The sequence below is a fragment of the Ostrea edulis genome, chromosome 1 (assembly GCF_947568905.1).
Source record: "Ostrea edulis chromosome 1, xbOstEdul1.1, whole genome shotgun sequence".
NCBI lineage: Eukaryota > Metazoa > Mollusca > Bivalvia > Ostreida > Ostreidae > Ostrea > Ostrea edulis.
Genome location: NC_079164.1, coordinates 32,109,439 through 32,131,008, shown reverse-complemented (window position 1 = coordinate 32,131,008; position 21,570 = coordinate 32,109,439). Strand labels below are relative to the sequence as shown.

Sequence of the window (21,570 nt, the reverse complement as noted above, 5' to 3'; positions counted from 1 at the left end):
AAGAAATTATTCATTGAGCCAATGACTGAGAGTAAAAGAGAGAGAAAGAGGGTGTGTGTGTAGACTGTGTGTCAGTTACCACTAGGAACACAACCATTATACAAAGAAACTCTGCAGCCGGCCCCGAGACGCGTCCTGTCTACATATGAAAAGCATAAACATGGCCAGGAAAATAACAATGACCATAGATGAGCTCCGCCCACATCCAACGATTCGTGAAGAAACCATACGGTTTATTTATTTTTTTTGTAGACAACGAGATTACTGGACCAAGACACTAGGCACTGCGTTTCCATATAGGCACAGTGGGAGTACAGATAAAGTGGGAAATCGGACTAGTCTACGTGGTTGGTTTGTTTGTTTTGCGTCCCGTCGACTGAGAATTAATTATTTACTCAGGCTTCTGACAAATACGTTGATGTTAGGGTATAGTTTAGTCAGCATTTCGCAAATTCTATGGTCGTTATAGCGATCTGATTTGCCAATATAACCTATCATTTGGGTCAATTTCTTTCTGACATGTTTCACACCAATTGTTGGGCCGTTCTTTACACACGAATTACTTCGTTCACCTAATCAAGGTATAGGGCTCACGGCGGTTGTGACCAGTCGACATGGGATGCTTACTCCTCCTAGGCACCTGATCTCACCTCTAGTACATGTGTATTCAGGGGTCTGTGTTTGCCCTACTCTTTTCCTAAGCCTTAGTATTTCCTAAAAATATACCGGTACTTCTGCTATTGCATCCAAACTGTTTAATTACAAACAAACTTTACAGTGCCTATATATTATAGACTATCCCCCCCCCCTTTTTTTTTGGGGGGGGGGGTATAGAAATTCCTCCTCCGTTTTCTTGTTTTTCAAAATTCAACTATATTCCAGCTGGACAAGTGATGCCTGGTGAAGTTGATAGTATTATCGTTGAAAATAGTGACCTGAGGTCATTTCAAAGGGTCCGAAATTCAGAGTCCCGATGTTTCAAATGGTGACAGAACTTCATCTCTATAATGAATTCTGTTGAAGTTTATAAAAGACGATATGCTAAAATATGAAAAGGAAGAACTTGATACTGTGTCATAATTGATAAAATTATAAGAGGAATATTGAAATATCGTATTAGATGTTTTAAAACAAACGTACCATCTACCCTTCTTTATTTAGTAAGCCAGAAGTGATGAACGAATTAGATAGGTTACACGAGGAAAATGTATTGGTTCCAGCTGACAAAGCTCGTAACAACATGGTCTTTGTTTGTAAGGCTCATTATTACGATCGTATTTTAAACGAACTTGGCATTAATAAAATTCCACATTTGGAAATCCAACTAATACTTCAAGTTCCCTTTCAAAAGACGAAATTCTTCAAAATCACGCTTCAGTTTTAAACACATTTAATACCCCCAATCATTGGGACTAATAAATAGGAGTTACCATACATATACTGAATTCCAAAACTTCACAAAAACCCCTACAAACATATAATTACATTGATAGATCCAGTAAATGTTTTACTATATAAGCACTGTCTTTGCTCCTCGCCGAAATATTAACTGATCTGAAGGGTAAACACGTATCGTCCCACAACGTATGTAAAACAAATTTGGATTCTAAAAAAAACAACCCAAAGAACTTTGAGTAAATTTGAAATCACAAAACTTTTCCCAAATTAACAGCATCAAAACATGTGCCCTTTCAACACTTTATACGGCCATTCCTCGTGGTAAATCAAAGACTGACGTTTTGACATCATAGACAGCTGCTTTTTGGTGATCAAGTATTCCAACAGTTTGTTGGAATTACCATAGGCATGAATTGTGCTCCATTATACATATGGTGATTAGGTCTTTCAACTGATTCAGTACACAAGAACACGTTCTGCATATGATCAATTTCTAAAATGAGACAAGCTACTGACAAATAAGTTGATGTTACAGGGGTTTCAACAGCCAGGCTTGTTCGAAGTCAGCATCTCGCAAATTCTATTTTGGTTTATTGACCTTATTTGCAAATACAACTACAAGCTGTCTTTGAGTCGAATGTTTCATATGAATTGTTAGACCGTTCTTTACATGTTGATTTTAACTACGGATTACTTCATTTATCTGATCAAGATATAGGGCTCACGGCGGATTAAGTGGACAGGCATGCCTGTATATCTACTTTTCTAAAGAGAATAACGGTAGGCATGACCGATCAACAGGGGATGCTTACTCCTCGTGGTCACCTGATCCCATTTTGTACAAATTTCGTATTATCCAATGTCTCCATTATCCAGACCGTCGTGTATACTACCCAATCGAATGTCGTTCGTCTTTTTCCGTAACCATATTTTTACTGTTACGAAATTAACCGAGTGGGACGGAACCGTTAGTATGCGGTACGGATATTCCGAGGTTGGTCGAGTGCTGCACTCGACCAACCTCGGAATATTCGTACCGCATACTAACGGTTCCGGAATCAGCCGAGGTTGGCTGAATGATGATTGCAGGTGAACGTTGGGGCTTTTCCTCGAGCTTTCTGGAAAGAACCAAGTTTCGATTGGTAGGCCTTTTACGTGATTGATTAATATATTTGAAATGAAGAGTACTTACTGATCGTTTGAAAAGAAGTACAATAATTATTATGACCTATTGATCATAGTGTAGAACTTTGTCGTCGTCATCGTTAATTGTTGTTTATTTATTGTTGTCAGTGCTTGGAATGAACTTTCAAATGTTAAGTGGACATTTGTCTAAAATCAATGTAGTGAATTAGTGAGAGGGACAAAGTTTACATATTGAGGTCTAGGCACTCTTCTCAAATTTCCCGGGATTTCTTTGTTCGCTGTCATTCGTGGTTTTATATTATTTCCGCATTACTCAAATGACGTATTGCGCAGGAACATATGCGCGTTTGAAGCTACCGAAAATGGAGTATGTATTGACATGAACGATGTTGGTAACATAACAATTAGTGCTTTGGAGAATTTACAATGAAGATCGAGGAAATCTGTTTGATGTATCGCAAATGAGTATCAAGATGTCCAATTTAAATAGGTTCCCAAGGAGATCGCGTGGGGATTTTGAAATTGCAGGTTTATACGACCTCGAAGAGACGATTGGCAAGGGACACTTTGCAGTTGTGAAGTTAGCCCGGCATGTGTTTACAAACGAGAAGGTTGCTGTAAAAGTTATAGACAAAACGAAGCTAGATGATATTTCAAAATCACATTTATTTCAGGAAGTGCGATGTATGAAACTAGTCCAACATCCAAATGTTGTGAGATTATATGAGGTGATAGACACCCAAACAAAGCTGTATCTCATTCTTGAGTTAGGAGATGGGGGTGATATGTATGATTACATTATGAAGCATGACAAAGGTTTACCTGAAGACGTGGCTAGACGATATTTTAGACAAATTGTAGAAGCAATTTCATATTGTCATAAACTTCATGTGGTTCATCGAGATTTGAAACCTGAAAATGTAGTGTTCTTTGAAAAACTAGGGATTGTGAAATTAACTGACTTTGGTTTTAGCAACATGTTTAATCCAGGAAAAAAATTAGAGACATCTTGTGGTTCACTAGCTTATTCTGCGCCTGAGATTCTTCTTGGTGACTCTTACGATGCACCTGCTGTAGGTAAGTGAAACCAACACTTGGAAAGAGAAATGCAAAGTTTTGAGATAATCTTTTGCTTGAATAGGCACAATATTGTGTAGTCTACTCTAGACTTTAAACAATGATGTTTTAAGGCCTAACCAATTAAGTGTACTGAGGGATTGACATTAACAGTTGTCTGATTGCCCGGAGCAAGTGAAACTCATTTTCTTTTTTACTAGGAAAGGTCCATCTAGTAGTTCATTCGATATCTTATCCTATCAGTAAATCGTTGTGAATAATATAAACTATCTTATGTACGACCTATCTTGTGGGGAGCCGAGTTAGAATAGGTCCTCAGTACCCCCTTGTTTGTCATAAGAGGCGACTAAATGGGGTGGTCCTTCGGGTGAGACTGCAAAAACCGAGGTCCCGTGTCACAGCAGGCATGGTATGATAAAGATCCCTCCCTGCTCACTGGCCATAAGTGCCGAGCATAGGACTAAAATTTTGCAGCCCAGGCCCTTCATTGGCAGTGGTGACCATGTCCATATGAGTGAAATTTTATTGAGAGGGACATTAAACAATATTCAATCAATCAATCAATCTTAGTCATAGACATGTCAAAAGTGAGAAGTAGTCTTTCAGACATCAGAAAGTTCTAAATACCATTTGATCATTTTCTGTCAGTCATGAAGATTTTCATTAGAAATAATTCAAATAATCACATTTCTAATCCAGATCACGATCCTGATTTATTAAAAAAAACATCTACAAAAATATGATGCGAATGGACAAAAACCTATTCAAACAATAGGACTGATTGGTATATGTTTTCAATCGGTCCTTCATCACAAAATGGCCAGTGTCTGGGAGAAAAAATTGGCAGCTTCGCAACCGTCGTAAGAAGTATTTTAATGAGGAAAATGCGTAGAAAGAAGGTGATAAAAGAAAAGGCAACTTTGAAAATAAAAAGAAATCTCATTTAAAAAGACATCATGAATCCATTCACATTTTAATTGAGTTATGGAAGAAAAACTAATTTGTTACACCTTTGAAACGATATATTTTTTAATCATGTTAATTGAACAACATTGTCAGCATTTGAATCAAATGCACATATCAAGACTTCTCTGCAAGTTAGGTCCCTTGTCTGCAAGATCTGTTTGCCTTTATTGGCCTTTATAAATTTCTTATCTATAACTTTAAAGATTTACAATTGTTATTTTTTCATCAGTTGCAGTGTTCGAAATTAACCATAGACCGATAGACCGAGTCTATGTCAAATGACACTGGTCTACAGATGACAATTGTAATTGAGATAGACCAAATTGTCTATGCCGATTTTCTAGATTTAAAGCAATAAAGTTATTATTCCAAAGGACCCTACATGGTCAATCAATGTCTGATGAATGTTATGAGGAAAGGAGGACATTGTTATGGAAATGGAAAGAAAATATGCTTTCTAAGTACATTAGAAGTAAATGCCAATTTTTTGTGATATTTTTTTCAATGTTGCGGTTTATGTCAATTCGATGAGGTCTATGTCATCTTGTTTCGGCATAGACTCATGGTCTATACCAAGTTTTAAACCAATTTCGAACACTGCAGTTGCAGTAGATACTACATACTATTATAATCATGATAATGCCTTAGGTTAGGCAACCCTTGTATGAAATCCTAATCAATAATTAGCAGTTGGAACCTCTCAAGTTTGGTAGGGTAAAGAAGGAAAACTTGGCTATTTATGATTGACCTTTGGCTGGCCCCACAGAGGGGGATAATTAAAATTGCTGGTTTACAGGTGTACTAGATTCAAAAAATTTTGGACAACAAAGTTTTTCATTCAAACAAGTGAAAGTTTAAGTCTACAGTACTTGCCCATAAAAAGTGAATGTCTATCCCTGGTTGTAGTTCTTGAACATTATGATTAATAATTTAAAACTACTCTTACATACACAGAATTTTTAATTTGTCACATGTGTAATTGGTCAGAGATTGAAATTGGATATTGGCAGGGTTTCACACACAAAAACTTTGCTTACCAAAGCATGCAAGAGAGCCTTATCAAACTGTGATGCTATTTTGTTGTGTCATATTGTACACATGTTTGCACATGTGTGTGTATGTGTTTCTATCTGGATCTAAAATAAGGCTTAAAGTTAATTTTAGTACATACTTGTATTAACCCATTTTAGAAATGTTACAGTCTTTCAGATTTATGTCCTTCAATTGGATTAAATTATTTGTAGATTTAATTTTGTAGAACTTAGTATGTATTTAACAGTCAGTTAACTATAAACGTTAAATATGAATGATAAGTTTATGCTTGCATTGCCTTGCAGGTTTGTTCATTTTGTTGATTAACAAAATAGGTCTTATTGTTGTGGAATTGGAAGAAAAACCTTCATTGATGTGTAATGGATGCCACACAAAAAGAACTGTTACTAGTAGTGCTAAAGTGATATTTGAAAGGAAGGTTCTAAATCACAGAATACAAAATTGTTGACACATGCAGTGAAACAAAACGTTCATCCACTCATCAATGCAGCAGCTAAAAAAATCTCTGGGCTCCTAAAATATGAATTCTGACTGCCCACCTACTGACTGTAAATTTCTGACTAATTTTTCCCATTTTATTTGGTTGAAGTCAATCAGACTGAGGCTGCTGTATTTTACAGTTGTGGAAAGGGCACTCTATTGACCACGTTGTCAATGTCAAATATAAACAATCTTCCTTCTAATGATGTGCATTGTTGTTCATTTTGTCTTCCAATCCTGATTAAATTTTGAAAGGACATACTAAAAATGAGGAAGGTATTGGACCAGAGAAATACAGTATTGTGTGTCTTTGTTAGTTAATTGGTTAGAGGTGTACAAATTTTATACAAAAATACAAACATTACATTGCAACAACCTAGTTAAGATGGTACAATGTAGCATTTAGACTAAAGAAAATAATATATTTTCATGAAAAGAGTTCAGTATGAAATACAATTGGAACAAATACACATTTGAAGTAAAAAAAAATTTTAAAGGTGTTTCAGTTCACCAGTTGCATGAAATAGAGAACATGTATTGTATGGTAAAAATGTAATTTTGGATGTAAGCTAATTGTTTCCAAGCTGCATCATGCATTTTCATCTAAAATTGGGGGGGGGTTCTTGGCCTCTAAGAATTTCAGCAAATTTAAAAATAATATGATATAATCATCAGTGGTTGTTTGCAGGGAATATGATGAGTAAGATAATGATTAATGAATACCTTTATAAATCTAAGAGTGCTGATAACTCAATTGTTTTGATATTAGGTGTCTACACCGTTTAATATGTGGACGTAATGATTTTAAAGTAACTGAAAGTTTATCAAAATTAAAGAACTAAACATGTGTGGAGCTAAAGATACTGCATGTATGTGTCTATGAATTTACACAAGTTTGTGAACTATGCATATACAATGGATGTGCAGAGTTGTTTGCTGTATGCTGGGGTGCAATAAGGTGTTTGTGCAGGAGTGGTTGAAACAGATGCAGCATAAATGTCAAAATGAAACATCACACAAAGAGTTACACACCACTTTACACAGTGCAAGAAAATGTTGATCATTTGGTTGGGATTCTCTTTGACTGATATACATGTCTGCTAAGTACTTAAACGTAAACATGAAGTGGAACAGTATTTTTAGCTGCAGATAAAATATGCCAAATAAAATAGATTGCTAGGAAATCTCATCTGTACATCAAAGTTTAATCACACAGGAAACTCTATGTTATCAGAGTTGGCAGTGTTTTATTTTCAGACGAGGCTGTTACCGAGAGCTTCGAACAGTGTAGTAAACATGTTCAAAGTTACATTGCTTCACATTATAACCAATTATTACAGTGCCTATTGTATATATATGTGTGTGTGTCACTATTTTGTTCACCTTTTGCTATTTTAACCCAGAATCTATGTAGTTTGGCAGGGGGACAAGATATGTAATTGAGATAGTGAATGAACTAAGCAGTTTATGAATGAATGGCTTTTGCCTCTAGCTTTTAGGAGCTTTAAAGAACAGTTGGACCACAAACTGACCAGAACATCTGTTTACCAGGCTCATCTAGTTTTCTGCTCTTGTCTAAATAAGAGATCAGCCTTGTGTATTTTGATTTACTTAATGTTATCAGGTTATTTTGTCTGTATAGGCATTAAGAACATAAGCAATAGAATAATACAAATATTTTTTTGTTAGTACAAGACTGAAATATAGTACATCAAGAAATGCTAAATACCTCTCTATATATTAATATAATTGCTAGTTACTTTAGTGAATTTGACATCTAGACTATTAAAAATAAACTTAACGTGTGTGTGTTGGGGGGGGGGGGGGGGGGGGGGGGGGGCTTGATGCCTCTAGGTATAGTTTCTGATATCTTGTCAAGTTCACTGTAGGTTAAGGTTTAACATAGCACTCAGGATTGAATCAACAAACTTCAAAGGCCTCCCAGATGCTGCAAAGCAAGCACCACAAAGTAGTCCACCTCTAGTTGCTTTACAGTCTTTCTGGACTTTTTCCCACCATGTTCTTTGTGTATATATTTAACAGACTAGTCATTTTTTTTTTATCAAAGAAAACCACCTATATATTATGGGTGTCCGTCTGTTTGTCCATCATCACTTTCTGTTGTGACTCGATATCTTGAACAGTGTTTGACAAAAACTTTCATATTAATTTTACACAATGGTGCAGTAGATTCCTTATTTTACGAGAATACCGAATATTGTCAAATGACTTCATAGTAAACATGAAGTTTTGTTAGTGGAATGTTGATCAAGAGTTTTTACCTGTGTTTCAGCAATTTAAAGATAAGAACTTCAAGAGTGGTGCTTCTCTCTATATTATGCAATAATAAATTCTTTGCATATATTTAGGAATCTATAGTAGATAATGTTAAAGGCAGAGACCTGTAGATTTTTAGTTGAGTCATTCAGGTGACCTATATATTGCTACAGTATGACAGTGCAATAGCCCGCGTTCATGGTCTGTTGTCAATTTAACATTTTTTATTAACTTCTTTTTGAAAACTACCTATCTAATTCTTTTCAAATTTGGTATGAAGCATCTTTGAGACAAAGGGGACATAAATTGGGCTTTAAGGACATGTGCAGGGTAAAAATTGTCAAAAATAGACCAGTTCTGTGCGATTGCACATCTATAAGAAAAACTAGATGCATAGAGCAGGAATACCTCTACCAAAATTGTAAATTTCATGATCCCCCAATAGAGGTTCTGAGACCAGACCAGGGTCAAACTTTGCATTTATAGTGTTTATGTGTAAAACATTTCAATAGCATCTTTTTTAATACTATTGATGCAAACATTAATTCTTCTTTGTTTTATATATATATACATATATTCATATATATATATATATATATATCTCCAGTTCTTGACAGGGCCTTTCTTTTCTGTCAGTTTCTTAGCCTTTTTATTGTTGATCATTTTTGACGTGTCATGGGCTTAATTGGGGTCAATAGGGAACATGATTAGCTATATGGCATTAACTTACAGAACACTTGTTTACATTGCACATGTCAGAAACACATGATGTTTTTCACTTCCTGCATACTAGAGGTTACTTGGTGTTTTCATGTTCATGAATAGCAAATTTGTGGTTTGATTATAAGGTATTGAATTCAAAGTAGGGCACTATCAAGTTAACCTTGTTATCGTGTTCTCAGAGTGTACACAATCTTGTCATGTTGGAATAGACAGTTGAATGATCTTGTTTTGCTTGAGACTTTGAGAGTCTGTTATTAAAGTCAGTTTTTGTCATGTACATTGCAAATTGGATTTGAGTTAATATAATAACTGCCCTGAATGGATACAGATCGATCCAAATATCCATTAAAGTCTGCTGCATAATTCAGAAATTGAGACATGCTCTAAAAAATGGCCACTTAAAGGGGCTTAGTCTTCAACAAAATATCAAACACCAGACTGGGACTTGACCTGCTTGTCTAAAATTATTGACAAGCAAATAAAAACATACACACACTTAAAAGATGTGATGGGGGTTCATGCCAATTAAGCAGTTTTCAAGCTTGCATACTTATCATTCAATTCTACTATATTAAAAGAAACTGGGAAGGGGGGTGTCAGCCAATTCATCTTATTTTACATGTAAATATCTAATGATAATTTTTAAAGATTTTGTTAAGCAGACCACCTCTCTAATCTGGCAGTTTCAATCAGTCCGACAGCCAGGCAGTAATTAGAGAAGTTTCACTGTATATTTTATTTGAAATGTAGTATTTTGTTTGAAATCCAGAGGATGTGTCTATGTGGCTGATCAGCTGGTGATAATATATCACTCATAAGGAGACACCATCTTTGTCATGAAGGTTAAGTTTGGACTAGGCTCTGCATTTATGACCTTTTAGCAGTGAGAATTCTTTAACTTGCAACATATGGGACCATCGTTCTAAGTGCCAGGTATAGGTCTAAAGTCTTAAGGATGGCCTGTACAAGAATTTTCAATTCTCTGTTTAACCGTGACCTTGCTCAAATGACCTAGATTTAGAGTCATGGCATTTCATTGGACCACTTAGCAACATCTGTGCCAGCTAGGTTGGTGTGAACAGATTTTATTTGTTTTCTATTTTGACTTTGGCCAATTGGCATTGAATAATGGGCATAACAAGTTGCCTGACTTTCCATGTCAAAAATCTGCTTCTATTATATTTCTCTGTGACAGCTATTTCCCAGAAATATTTGTCTTGGTTGTTTAACCTTGAGATCTCTATGCAAGGTCATATGAAGATCACGATGGTAAATAGTATATCTTCAAATGATGACATATATCAAAAGGTTGGCCTGAAGTAGAATTTTAAATATTTCTTGACCTTGGCCAAATAACCTTGATTTGAAAAAAATGGTATCTATTTAGGAACTTCCTCTTTACTTTTAACATCTACAAAGTTTGAAAATTTTAACCTTGCTAATAACTTTTGAACAGTAAGTGATAGAGTTTTGATATTTCACATGAATATTCCTTGTGACAAGACTTTTTCGTGGGTACCAACATTTTTGACCCTTGACCTTGGAGTTTGGCCTACATTTTGAAAATTTCAACCTTGCTAATAACCTTTGAACAGTAAGTGATAGAGTTTTGATATTTCACATGAGTATTCCTTGTGACAAGACCTTTCCATAGGTACTAAACCTTTTGACCTTGACATTTGACCTACTTTTAAAAAATTGGACATTGGTCATAACTTCTAAATGGTAAATATTAGAGCTTTCATATTGCACATGAGCTTTTCTTATGACAAGATCTTTCCACTGGTAGTAAGATATTTGTCCTTGTGACCTTGGCCATCTTTGGATTTGACCATTATTGGGGGCATTTGTGTTTCACAAACACATCTTGTTTTATGAATGTAATTGTTTTCCTAATTTTAAACATATACATTGCTGTTTCCTCAAGGTGAATGGCCCAGTCCCTTGAAATTAAAAGCTATAAAATCCCTGAATATCGATCTTTATCTCCGTTTAGGATGAAGACAAAATTTAATGATAAAGATTTACTTCCTTAAGCTTAACCTGATATTCTTTCACTCTAACTATACTCACTTCTTATTATATATACAGTATTATTTAATATCGATCATATATCATAAACCGCTAGGGACAGTTGAAAAGTAAGGATTATTTTGTATTGATTTGTTGAAACAGCTGTTTTGATTGGCTTTGTACAAATGTCACTATTCAGCTGATTAGATCACAAAATTAGTTTCCTATGAATTATGAGGTACTTGCTATATAAAGCTGCAGTCAATAGTGAGTCTTTCCGGGTATAGTTAGATTGGTTGCTTACTGAATTAGGTGCTGCACTAGTGCATGCAGAGGAACAAGGAAGGTGAAAGGTGTATAATGACGATAGGGAAACTATTAATGTTTGACATAGATTTGATGATATATATGTAAACACTCGGAACAATCACTGAAGTCTACATTTAGCCCTGTTTGCCTGATAAAATTGGATCGTGGGATGTGATTTGTAAACACAATCTGGTGTGCAATTTTTACAACTGTTACCATTTACGCACTAGCTAGTGTAAACACATTTTATTTGTATCTGGGGTTATTGTTAGCATAATTGTATCTAGATAAATAAGAACTACGTTATCAAAGGAAAATATAACTTGTAAGATAAGTGTGTGTACTAAAATGTAAATAAGGAGTAACTGTCTAGTTTTTTTGGTTTATGATGTTAGTAATTTGATTTGATCATGTGGTGGTTTGTCTTTGGTGTACTAATTATGCATAAAATTAGATTATCTTGTGTTGAAATTGACTTATTAATGCATTATAAACCAAAAACCATACTTATTACTGATACATGTATTTACTTTACTACTGCATCATGATTTATATATATCCCTAAATCAATAAATATGATAAGAAATAGTAAATATGTTTTTAAATTATCATAATACCCATTCAAAGATATAACCCAAATGACATGTGGATACATGTCATTTGATCTATGGTAAAGAACGGAACATTGGTGATAGGTTTCCAACTGTTGATTGAATTGAGATTTGTAACGTGCTGTGTGTCCCTTGTATTTGAGAAAATAACTTGTGCTGTATTATGGAAAATGTATCCAATTGAAGGGAAGCCTATATTTACACATTATGTGCAGTACAATTATGCGAATGGATGTCACGACACTTGTAAAGGAGTGGGGGCAGACCCACTATTATCTTCTTTCCCTAACTATATCTCTCCTTTTTAGACATATCTGATGAGCTGAACTTCATGTTCTTGTATCTCCTTCTCACTTTCCTTTTAATACCCTCAGGAGGACTAGGGATCCCCAGAAAATCCTAGGCTGACAAACTCTGTCCTTGGTGCTTGTGATGTACTGATATGTCCATTCCCATTATTATACAATTCCCCTTTTGTAATCCTATCGGAGATCTTTGGATGTTTCTGCAGAGTCAGCCTTTAATAACCAGGCATCACACAGGCTCCCTCTCTTTCTTTGATTGTCAGAAAGAAGGTCAAAGCAATGTACCAGAGGAAGGGGGGGGGGGGGGGGGTTCCCATCAAGTTTGAGCCTCATTAATATACTTTATAAATGCTTTTGATATCTAACTAGAATGAAATTTGTCAAGAGGCACAGAATTGATTTTTTTGCAGAAGGCCATTATGATCACCACTGACAACAGATTATATATGCACACCAGTTTGTTTCAATGGTACTCTTTGGTGGGGGAGGGGAAGGGGGGGGGGGTGGGATCGGTTTGGAAGACCGACTTAGCTTGCACTGCTTTTCTTGTTTAGGAAAATTGACAAAATAAATTGGAATGTGGCATTCATAGGCATGTGTAAATAATATCATATTTATTTTAATGTGTTGAGAGTATGATGTGCTTTTGTAAATGAATTTGTTACCTTGTACATTTGAATGTTTGAAGAAATTAAATCAATGAACTTTAATTTTTGTCAGTGCTGCTGTGTACTACATTCATTACAATATAATGAGCATGTGATGTAACATGCACATCTATAGTAAATTAAGCTGTCTTCCATAATTCAGTTGCAGAAACTTTGAATACATATATATCCATAGTTTTGCTAGTCGATTAGGTCAGACTTGTCTTTCATGAATGAAATGAATGATTTTGAGTTTAGTTTCATTGTATGTATTAAAATTGAGTTTTTTACTCCCAAGTCACAAATATGCTGAGCTTTCCATACATTTGATATTTGTGTCTTATTTCAGATGTGTGGAGTTTGGGAGTAATCCTCTTCATGTTAGTCTGCGGGGAACCCCCATTTCAGGAGGCAAATGACAGCGAGACATTGACGATGATCATGGACTGTAAATACTTGGTTCCTGAGCACATATCCAGTGTATGCAAAGAGTGAGTATGAAGTTGTTAATTGATATTGAAGTCTAGAGGCATTGACACTCCTTTGTTTTCCATAAATTTGCTCAAAGATTGCTGCATACATACTAAGAAGTGGGCGGAATGGTTCAGTCATTATGTTTTAGTTTTTTCTCATATCGTCTAAGAGGGAGCTTGGACAGGAATTCATCTATTTCAGAAATAAGCACACATTAGAAAATATATATACTGGTACCTGAACAGGTTCACTGCTGTCAAAGACATTTACAAATTCAGTTGCCATGTTTGTGGCTGTTTATAAACAAGAGGCCCAGTGGCCTTAACAGTCACCTGGATACCATGCATCACATTTTCCAAAGCTCATGAGTCATGTGCATAAAATTGTAGAAATCATCAGGAATGTTCAGTTGAAAACCCCATGCTTGCTTGCTCATGTAATAATAATAGAATCTATATCTTGAGCCATAAATTTATATTACAATTTTTATACAGACTCGTCCATTATAACCATGCAAACAATTTGCTTCATTGATGTCCAGAAGTAAAGAAGTTTCTTAAAGATATTGAATGCATTTATAATAACAAGCGAAGCTCGGACGGGCCGAAGGCCCGTCCGCGAAGCAAGGCTCTAAAGGTAACACGTATGTAAAAGAAAAAAGTCAAAATCAGCAAAAGAAAAAGAGGCAATCTCTATATACGTTCACTGAATTTTTCGTGATCCATATGGGCGCCGCCATTTATTTTTTCATCACCTGCTTCAACAGTTATTCGTGTTTTATTATGAATGCAAATAATAGACGACTCTGACGTGCAATTCGTAATTTAAACACTCTGTTTGTTCAAGGTGAATAGTATAATTTTCATTGTAACAGGTTTTAGCAAATAATTACATATAAAACCGTAATACGACTAAATAGATGAACGAGTTCATGAGTTTCTTAAAATAATAATAAACGATAACATTACGGTTACATTTTTACCATTTTGAATTTATTGGTTAATTTTGTTTAGTTTTATAACGGCCTTTTTCATTGCATACGGAATGTATTATTGTTGTTTATAATTGTTTGCTTTGTAAAAGGTTGAGGCTAAATATTACGTCACAATACACAGTTTACGTCGCCCTGTGTTTTATTTCCCGCGTTCAATGAATAGGCGGATCTTGTAAAGCTGTTGTCCCCAGATAAACCCCTTTAATATTGAGATGTTACTGGGTTTTTAGCGCAAGGAAAATTTCATTAAAAATATATATTTTTAAATGAATCATAACCTGCCATACTTAACGGAATTATGATTACCACTTGGGACACTCCAATGACCATTACATGCTTCGCTCGGTCCAACGGTCACACCGTATACATATTATATATGATCAAGTTAGTTCCACCCCGGGGTCTAAACCCAGTGGTCATGAATTTCAGTTTCAGTAGTGGCTTGAATATAATGTATCATTACGATCAGATCGTGCATATATTTTGCTTCCTTGATGTCTAGAAGTAAAAAAGTTTTTCTAAAATAGAATATGTTTTAATAGCGAGCAAAGCTCGCGTCGCGAAGCGATGATTACGCAATATTGAGTCACGTGATTTGCTCTTCATCAGCTGAAAAATGATGGGGACCACCCATAATGCTTCCTGAAAAATGTCGCCGTCACTGCGGAATACTTCATTGACAACTCTGTAGATAAAACCAATAAATAGTTTAGAAAGTACCACAAAATGGTTTTGAATCCCAGACAAGCTTTCCCATACCTTCGTACATTTTGTTGTGGATAATTGCTTGATTTGAAAAAAAACCCAATCGCAGCTAATGATGACATCACAATGCACTGTTTACGTCAACCGCATTATATTTCCCGCGTTAAATGAATTGCATCAAGTCGTGTTGTAAGATGTTATGGGTCTTCACTCATCTCAAGGTCACACCGTACACATATTATATGACCCAACCTGGTCCCACCTTGAGGCCTAAACCCAAGGTTCACGAATTTCACAATTTTTGTAGGGGGCTCATTGCTTATTATGATAATTATAATCATGCAAACAGTTTGACTGCTTGATGTCCAGGAGTAAAGATTTTTAACAGCATGGTCAAGGTGACTCAGGTGAGTAATGTGGCCCATGGACCACTTGTTTGTTTGACACAGAGAAAAAGACCTGAAGGGGTGTGTTCCCAGTTTATTTATAAAATATAAACTAATTCTTTTTCCATGTGTTCAGCCAATTGAATGATAGTTACAAGTGAAGATAATTTATTTTCAAATACATCCAATGTCATGTATTCTGTAACAGAATTATTTTTGTCATTTGCACATCTATTTTAAGATTGTCAGATCCTTCACGTGACTCTCTGGCTGTTGAAAAGCCAAGAAAAGTAGAATATTTTAAATTGTGTTGCATTATTTATACCTGTTTATGACTTGCTGTGGTTGCATTAGCCTTGAAGTGCATAGACCTCTCATTCATTTTGTCCAAGGGGACAATCACTCTTCCAAAAAGGGCAATGGTCAAAGTTTAATTTACTCTGGTTATTTAACAAGAGAGAATATTGCTGTGCCAGTGTAGGTAGAATGTAATGTCTGAATATTACACTGTGAGGGGTGAATATGTAATTCAATAGCATTCTTCTCACCATGGTATCATTTATTGTGTTATCCACTCTGCACTCCTTTGCAAAATCCTAATTTGTGTGTGTGTTACTACAGAGTAGAACACAGCCTATCTTTAGGCCATGAATAAAATTCCTCATATGAAAATAGAACTGTCCCTTTTTAAAGTGTAGGTCATTCACCATATAGACATAGTCAGACTTCAGTACCTTTCATTTTTAATCTGAACTTGACAATATTTTATCACATGAATATTATGATAATCTTGTTTTCTAATACCTGTCCATCATTTGTTTTGCAATATATCTGAATTTTCTGTTGACATTCAAACATTCTATAAAGCATCTTTATTTGCAAGAGTTTGATTTACATGTAAATTCATGAGGAGGTCGTATGTGACGCTGCGTGCATGTGTGTGTGTATTTGTGCGTATTTCCGTGTCAGAATGTTTCTAATAGTTGATTTTTAGTCCTTTCAGCTACTGTTTGTCCAGATTTGGCATTTTTGTAGAATACTGGGAAAGTTGAATGAAGATGTGCTGCTTTAACTCGCCTAAAATTAATAATCCTGCCTATTGAATAAGATTTAAGAGAAGTCAAAATTAGAACTGTCAAAAGGAGCAGATTAAAATGAGTGACTGGTGAACTTGTACTCAGGTGAACTCTGAAGTAGATCACCTTGAATCAATGATCATCTTGAATCAACATACAGATTAGTGGCATTATTAGTTCACACAAAAAATTATACTGCATTTTAAGTACACAACTTCGAATGTAGATGTTTTTATAATCTATTGAACAATCCATTTGATGGATGTGGAATTTTTCAGGGTTTTTTAATGCCCCACCACGATTTTACCCTTGTCCATCCATCTGCGACACCCAGTTTTCCTTGAGATGGTGAATAGATTTTTTCTAGGTAGAGATATATTGATGAGTACAGATCGAGTTTGAGTTTTGTTCTGGGTCGTTGATTTTTTATGGAGTTATGCCTCTTTAACGTAGAAAAATTACTGTTACGACCAGTTTTCCGGACTTTTTTTTTTAAACGCCTTGAAATATTGAACTGATATTTTGTATTCAGATGTATATTGATAAGTTTCAGATGGAGTTTGATTTTTGATGGAGTTGTGCCCCTTTAATGTAGAAAAATTAGTGTTATGACCAGATTCATTTTATTGCTGTTGAAACAAATAAAGGATTGTTGTTGAGTTCTTCATTGTACTAAACGCGCGTAACATGAAATCTCAATGCCACATTCAATGCTGTACTTCGATGGATTTCCTACATTTGACTTTACTGAAGGTGGGAGCATTCGTGTCATGCCGATACTATCTATTTTTTGTTTGTTTTTTATCATAATTAATTTTTTTGTATGCTGATTTTCATATATGCTGATGTAAGCAATTTTTAATCAGACAGTTAAAGTCGTAGTCGGGTTCAGACACGAATAGAAATGACAGATTTTTCAGGTTACTTGGAAATTTTACTTTTTAAATTCTGATTACTAATTTTATCAGTGCACCGATCTACATATTAGTTTCTTCCATATGTTGAAAAGCATTAATCATATTTATTAAGCTTGGTAACACAGGGTTGCCTTGCGGAATGAATTGCAATAAATGGTAGCTGACAGTTTTAATTCTAAGATTATGTTCAGATCAATATTGCCATTGCTGTTAATGTCTTCTCATGTTAGGCCATCAAAATTATCGCCATAATCTTGGAAATCAATAACAGGAAAAGTTTCTCAGTACTGCCATACATAGGTGTACATCAAAACTGTGTTAGGGGTTTAGGAAATTACATGAGATTCAATTAATCCTGACTAGGGAAATACTCTCAGAGGGGTTGTAGGTTGCAGAAAAGCATTACAACTACTAATTTTGGGACACTGCTGATACACTGTATAAATTTTTCAAGCAGTTGTAATGTGATAATTGATCTGTTGCATGTGAATTTGAATACTATATGGGGGTGAGCCAGTAGATTTCTCAAGATAGTTTCTTTGTGCATATTTATTGTGATAATGCATTTCTACATGTATTCAATATTTTTCATAAAGAAGGGAAGATGTTTAGAACCTGTAAGTTTTGAAAATTGCAAATAATATACTGTGAGGGGAAAATAACTCACGACATAAATATAGAATCTCCTACATGTAAGTTTGAGGTTGGATATGATTATTATCCAACGAGATGTGTGGTTTTTCTATCCCCGATCCATGACGATCTGATGATCTGCGCCTGTCAACGAAATCACGTGATCCAACTCATCGGATCAAGTTACTTTAGTAATGATAAATTTGTTATATACCCTCTTATGTATTTTTAAATCCACATTTATAAGATAATAAATGTAATCCAAATTACCAAAAATGCAGTGAAATTGTATTTTGTGTACATGCAGTTTAGTTTGTGACACGATTGATATTTTCCACCAAAAACGTTGCCTTAATGGATGCATTGTGACGTCATCAGTTTCAGAGGATACTGATATGGATTCAGAAAACCACAGTGTGGTGATCCGGAAAATCGGATCACACTCTGTGAAATCAACAGTATCAAAAAACAAAACATTGATGGATATGTATTAAAGAAAAATCTCGCATGGCTGTCTCACATGGGTAAAGTTGATCTCACACTGGTGATAATGTGAGAAATGAATATATCGAATGCCTTGATCTTAAAATTGAACTTGTAAACTCCACTGAAATGTTATTTATAATATATTGGTAATTCTTTGTTTTCCCTTTGATTACCCCTGCCCTTTTCTAAAGCCTGAACTGTCTTTATCGTACCCTCTTTACCAAATCTCCCCTTAAATTTAGCCATAGCTGATAAGAGCAACCAGAAAGGACTTGATATCAGATCTTAAAGGCCGAGATTTTAAGTCCCGCCCTAAAATTTACACCTGATTGAAATTGAAAGATTTGCTGCTTGTCAGTCATGGTGAAAAACATTAAGGACAGTGTTGATTGACATTGCCACCCAAGCACGACTGTGAAGTGGTTGTGTGTTTTTACGATAATTAACAATGCATTTTCTGTATGTGCTGATTTGGAAAATTGGTCAGCTAATCAAATTAACAGATGATGAAAGACTTGCAAAAGTACATGTATTCATTTCATTGGTTCAACATTACATTTTCACTAACATGTGCACCTTTTACTACTGCCATAAAGAGGGGGGTGGGGGGGGGGGGGGTAGGGGGGGGCAACCTACTGGTGAATCTAACTTTGCATGTAAAATAAATGAATTTTACGTGTGAAAATAATGGGAAAAGTATATACATGTATAACCACTCAATAATGACAAACAGAGTAGCATTAGAGTTACGTGAGAAGGAGAGATTAGCGATGAGGAAGGCACTTTTGTGTTCATCATTGATAACTGGGATTCGGAGGAAAGAGAAAATGTCATTGATCATCAGCCATCTGTCTCGATATCGGAAATCCCTCTCATTAATCCACCAGAGAGATACCCAGTGTGGAGATTGCTCAAGTACCCTGTGTGTGACAAGAGGAATTAGCAGTTCTATAAAATTATATCAATACATTCAAAATGATCAGTAATCAATGGATAATATAAATTTCTGAATTTTATTTCATTAAATCTCTCACTCCATATGGAATCTGCAAAACTGATTCAATTACAAATTAGGCTTGGTTTATTATTCTGTTGTTTTTGCTGCAACCAGTACTTTCTATGTATAGTGTGTTGTGTATGGGAATGAGCGGGTTGCACTGCTGCCTTTGCATGCCGCAGGGCACCATACCTCTAAAAATAAGCCCCGTCACTTACTTGGGTTTCATCTGGAATAAAATTCTCAGCTTTGAAAGTCAAAGCTATGCATGTAATATACCGATTCTGGAAAACAATTGTGCGATGGACTACTTTAACACCAAGTTGTTGTTCTTTATGATGCAATAATACAGGTAAAGGGAGGTAACTTTTATTTTACACAAATTCTGTGAATTCATCAAACCGCGATTTTGTCAGAAGAGAGAATAAACATAAAAATCACAACCTATGAAATTAATTCCCAATACAGGAGATTAAAAACTTATTTAAAGAAAGATTTTAGCTCACAAGGTCAGGGAAAACTAAACTATGCCCCTGGTATTGCTTCCAAGTTAATCTTTTGGAACAGGTCCATCCCCAAGTAACTATAAATGTCATTTGTGTGACTTTGCAGTGATGTACTTATGCATACTTGTGTTTGGCTTCAGACATTGTATGTGACACAATTTTCAGTTAGGTGGCAAATGTTAAAAGTTTTAGATCCATTATGTTTTGCAGTCTGATTACCAATATGCTACAGAGAGAGCCTGTCCATCGTGCCAAACTGGAGGACATTCTTAGGCATCAGTGGTTGTGTACTGGGGATTACATGGCCCCCACAGTCCCCCTTATCTCAAGGGAGCATCTGTCAGAGGAGGACCACAATTACCTCATAGAAAAAATGGTGGAAGGCAACATAGCCACCAAGGATGAAATTCTGATGTAAGAGGAGATAATCAAGTTGTATGTTTTAATTGAAGACAGAAGTTTGAAAGAATGATAGCTGTGAATGTGATGTGTTTAAAAAATCTTAAATTGATTACGGTACGTAGCGCAAGGGAAACACTGTGAAATTTCTTCAAGAAAAATGTCTCCTGTGGGGATCCGGGTTAGAATAGGTCCTCAGTACCCCTTGCTTGTCGTAAGAGGTGACTAAATGGGGCGGTCCTTCGGATGAGACCGCAAAAACTGAGACCCTTGTCACAGCAGGTGTGGCACGATAAAGATCCCTCCCTGTTCAAAGCCCGTAAGCGCCGAGCATAGGCCTAAATTTTGCAGCCCTTCACCGGCAATGGTGACGTCTCCATAAGGATGAAATATTCTCGACCGGGACGTTAAACAATATACAATCAATCAATCAAGAAAAATGTCTACAAATGACCACCATGATACATCAGCTACTTGAATAATAAAATGCTTTCTTTGATTTGTTAAACAAGATATAAAGCTTGCAAACATAGAAAAAAATGCATAATCAGCGTTAGTGTCTTATGCAAATTATTTTTTGCAATGTTTGTGACCTTCTTTCCTATTTAACAAACCAAAGAAAGTTAATATTTTTCTGTGTGTGTGTATGTGTTGTTTTTTTGTTTGTTTTTTATATATATAAATATTTTCGAGTACGTAAACTACAGATATTATTGACCTGTAAGTTGATTTAATGTAACAGCTGAAATCACCTGACCTTGACGTGTCTCCATATTTGGTAATGATTTCCATATTTGAACAATGGTAAAGGGAAATACATGTAGTCCAAGATATACAAACTCTAAATTCATAAAATAAATCATTATATGATATAGGTAAGCTTTATTTATTTTTCTATATTCAAATAAAATGTGAAAAATAAATTAGAAAGCATATTTATCAACTATTTCAACAATGCTGCGAAATAGGTCGCGGTGTTTCTGGAATATGTA

At 35.3% G+C, this 21,570-nt stretch overlaps 1 protein-coding gene across 5 annotated transcripts in view; it reads left to right on the top strand.

Annotated features, from left to right (window-relative positions):
• The first annotated feature begins 2,866 nt into the window (after positions 1-2,866).
• LOC125660214 (SNF-related serine/threonine-protein kinase-like) overlaps positions 2,867-21,570 on the top strand; it is a 31,056-nt gene continuing 12,352 nt past the window's right edge. For 3 of the 5 annotated variants that reach the window (XM_056139979.1, XM_048892071.2, XM_048892064.2), the window contains exons 1-3: positions 2,874-3,621; positions 13,355-13,496; positions 20,390-20,593. In XM_056139979.1, the coding sequence (XP_055995954.1) occupies positions 3,006-3,621; positions 13,355-13,496; positions 20,390-20,593 (962 nt within the window). In that variant the 5' untranslated portion in view covers positions 2,874-3,005. Of the gene's footprint in view, positions 3,622-13,354; positions 13,497-20,389; positions 20,594-21,570 lie in introns of all 5 variants that reach the window. The other 2 variants (XM_048892058.2, XM_048892050.2) reach the window with 1 other exon arrangement.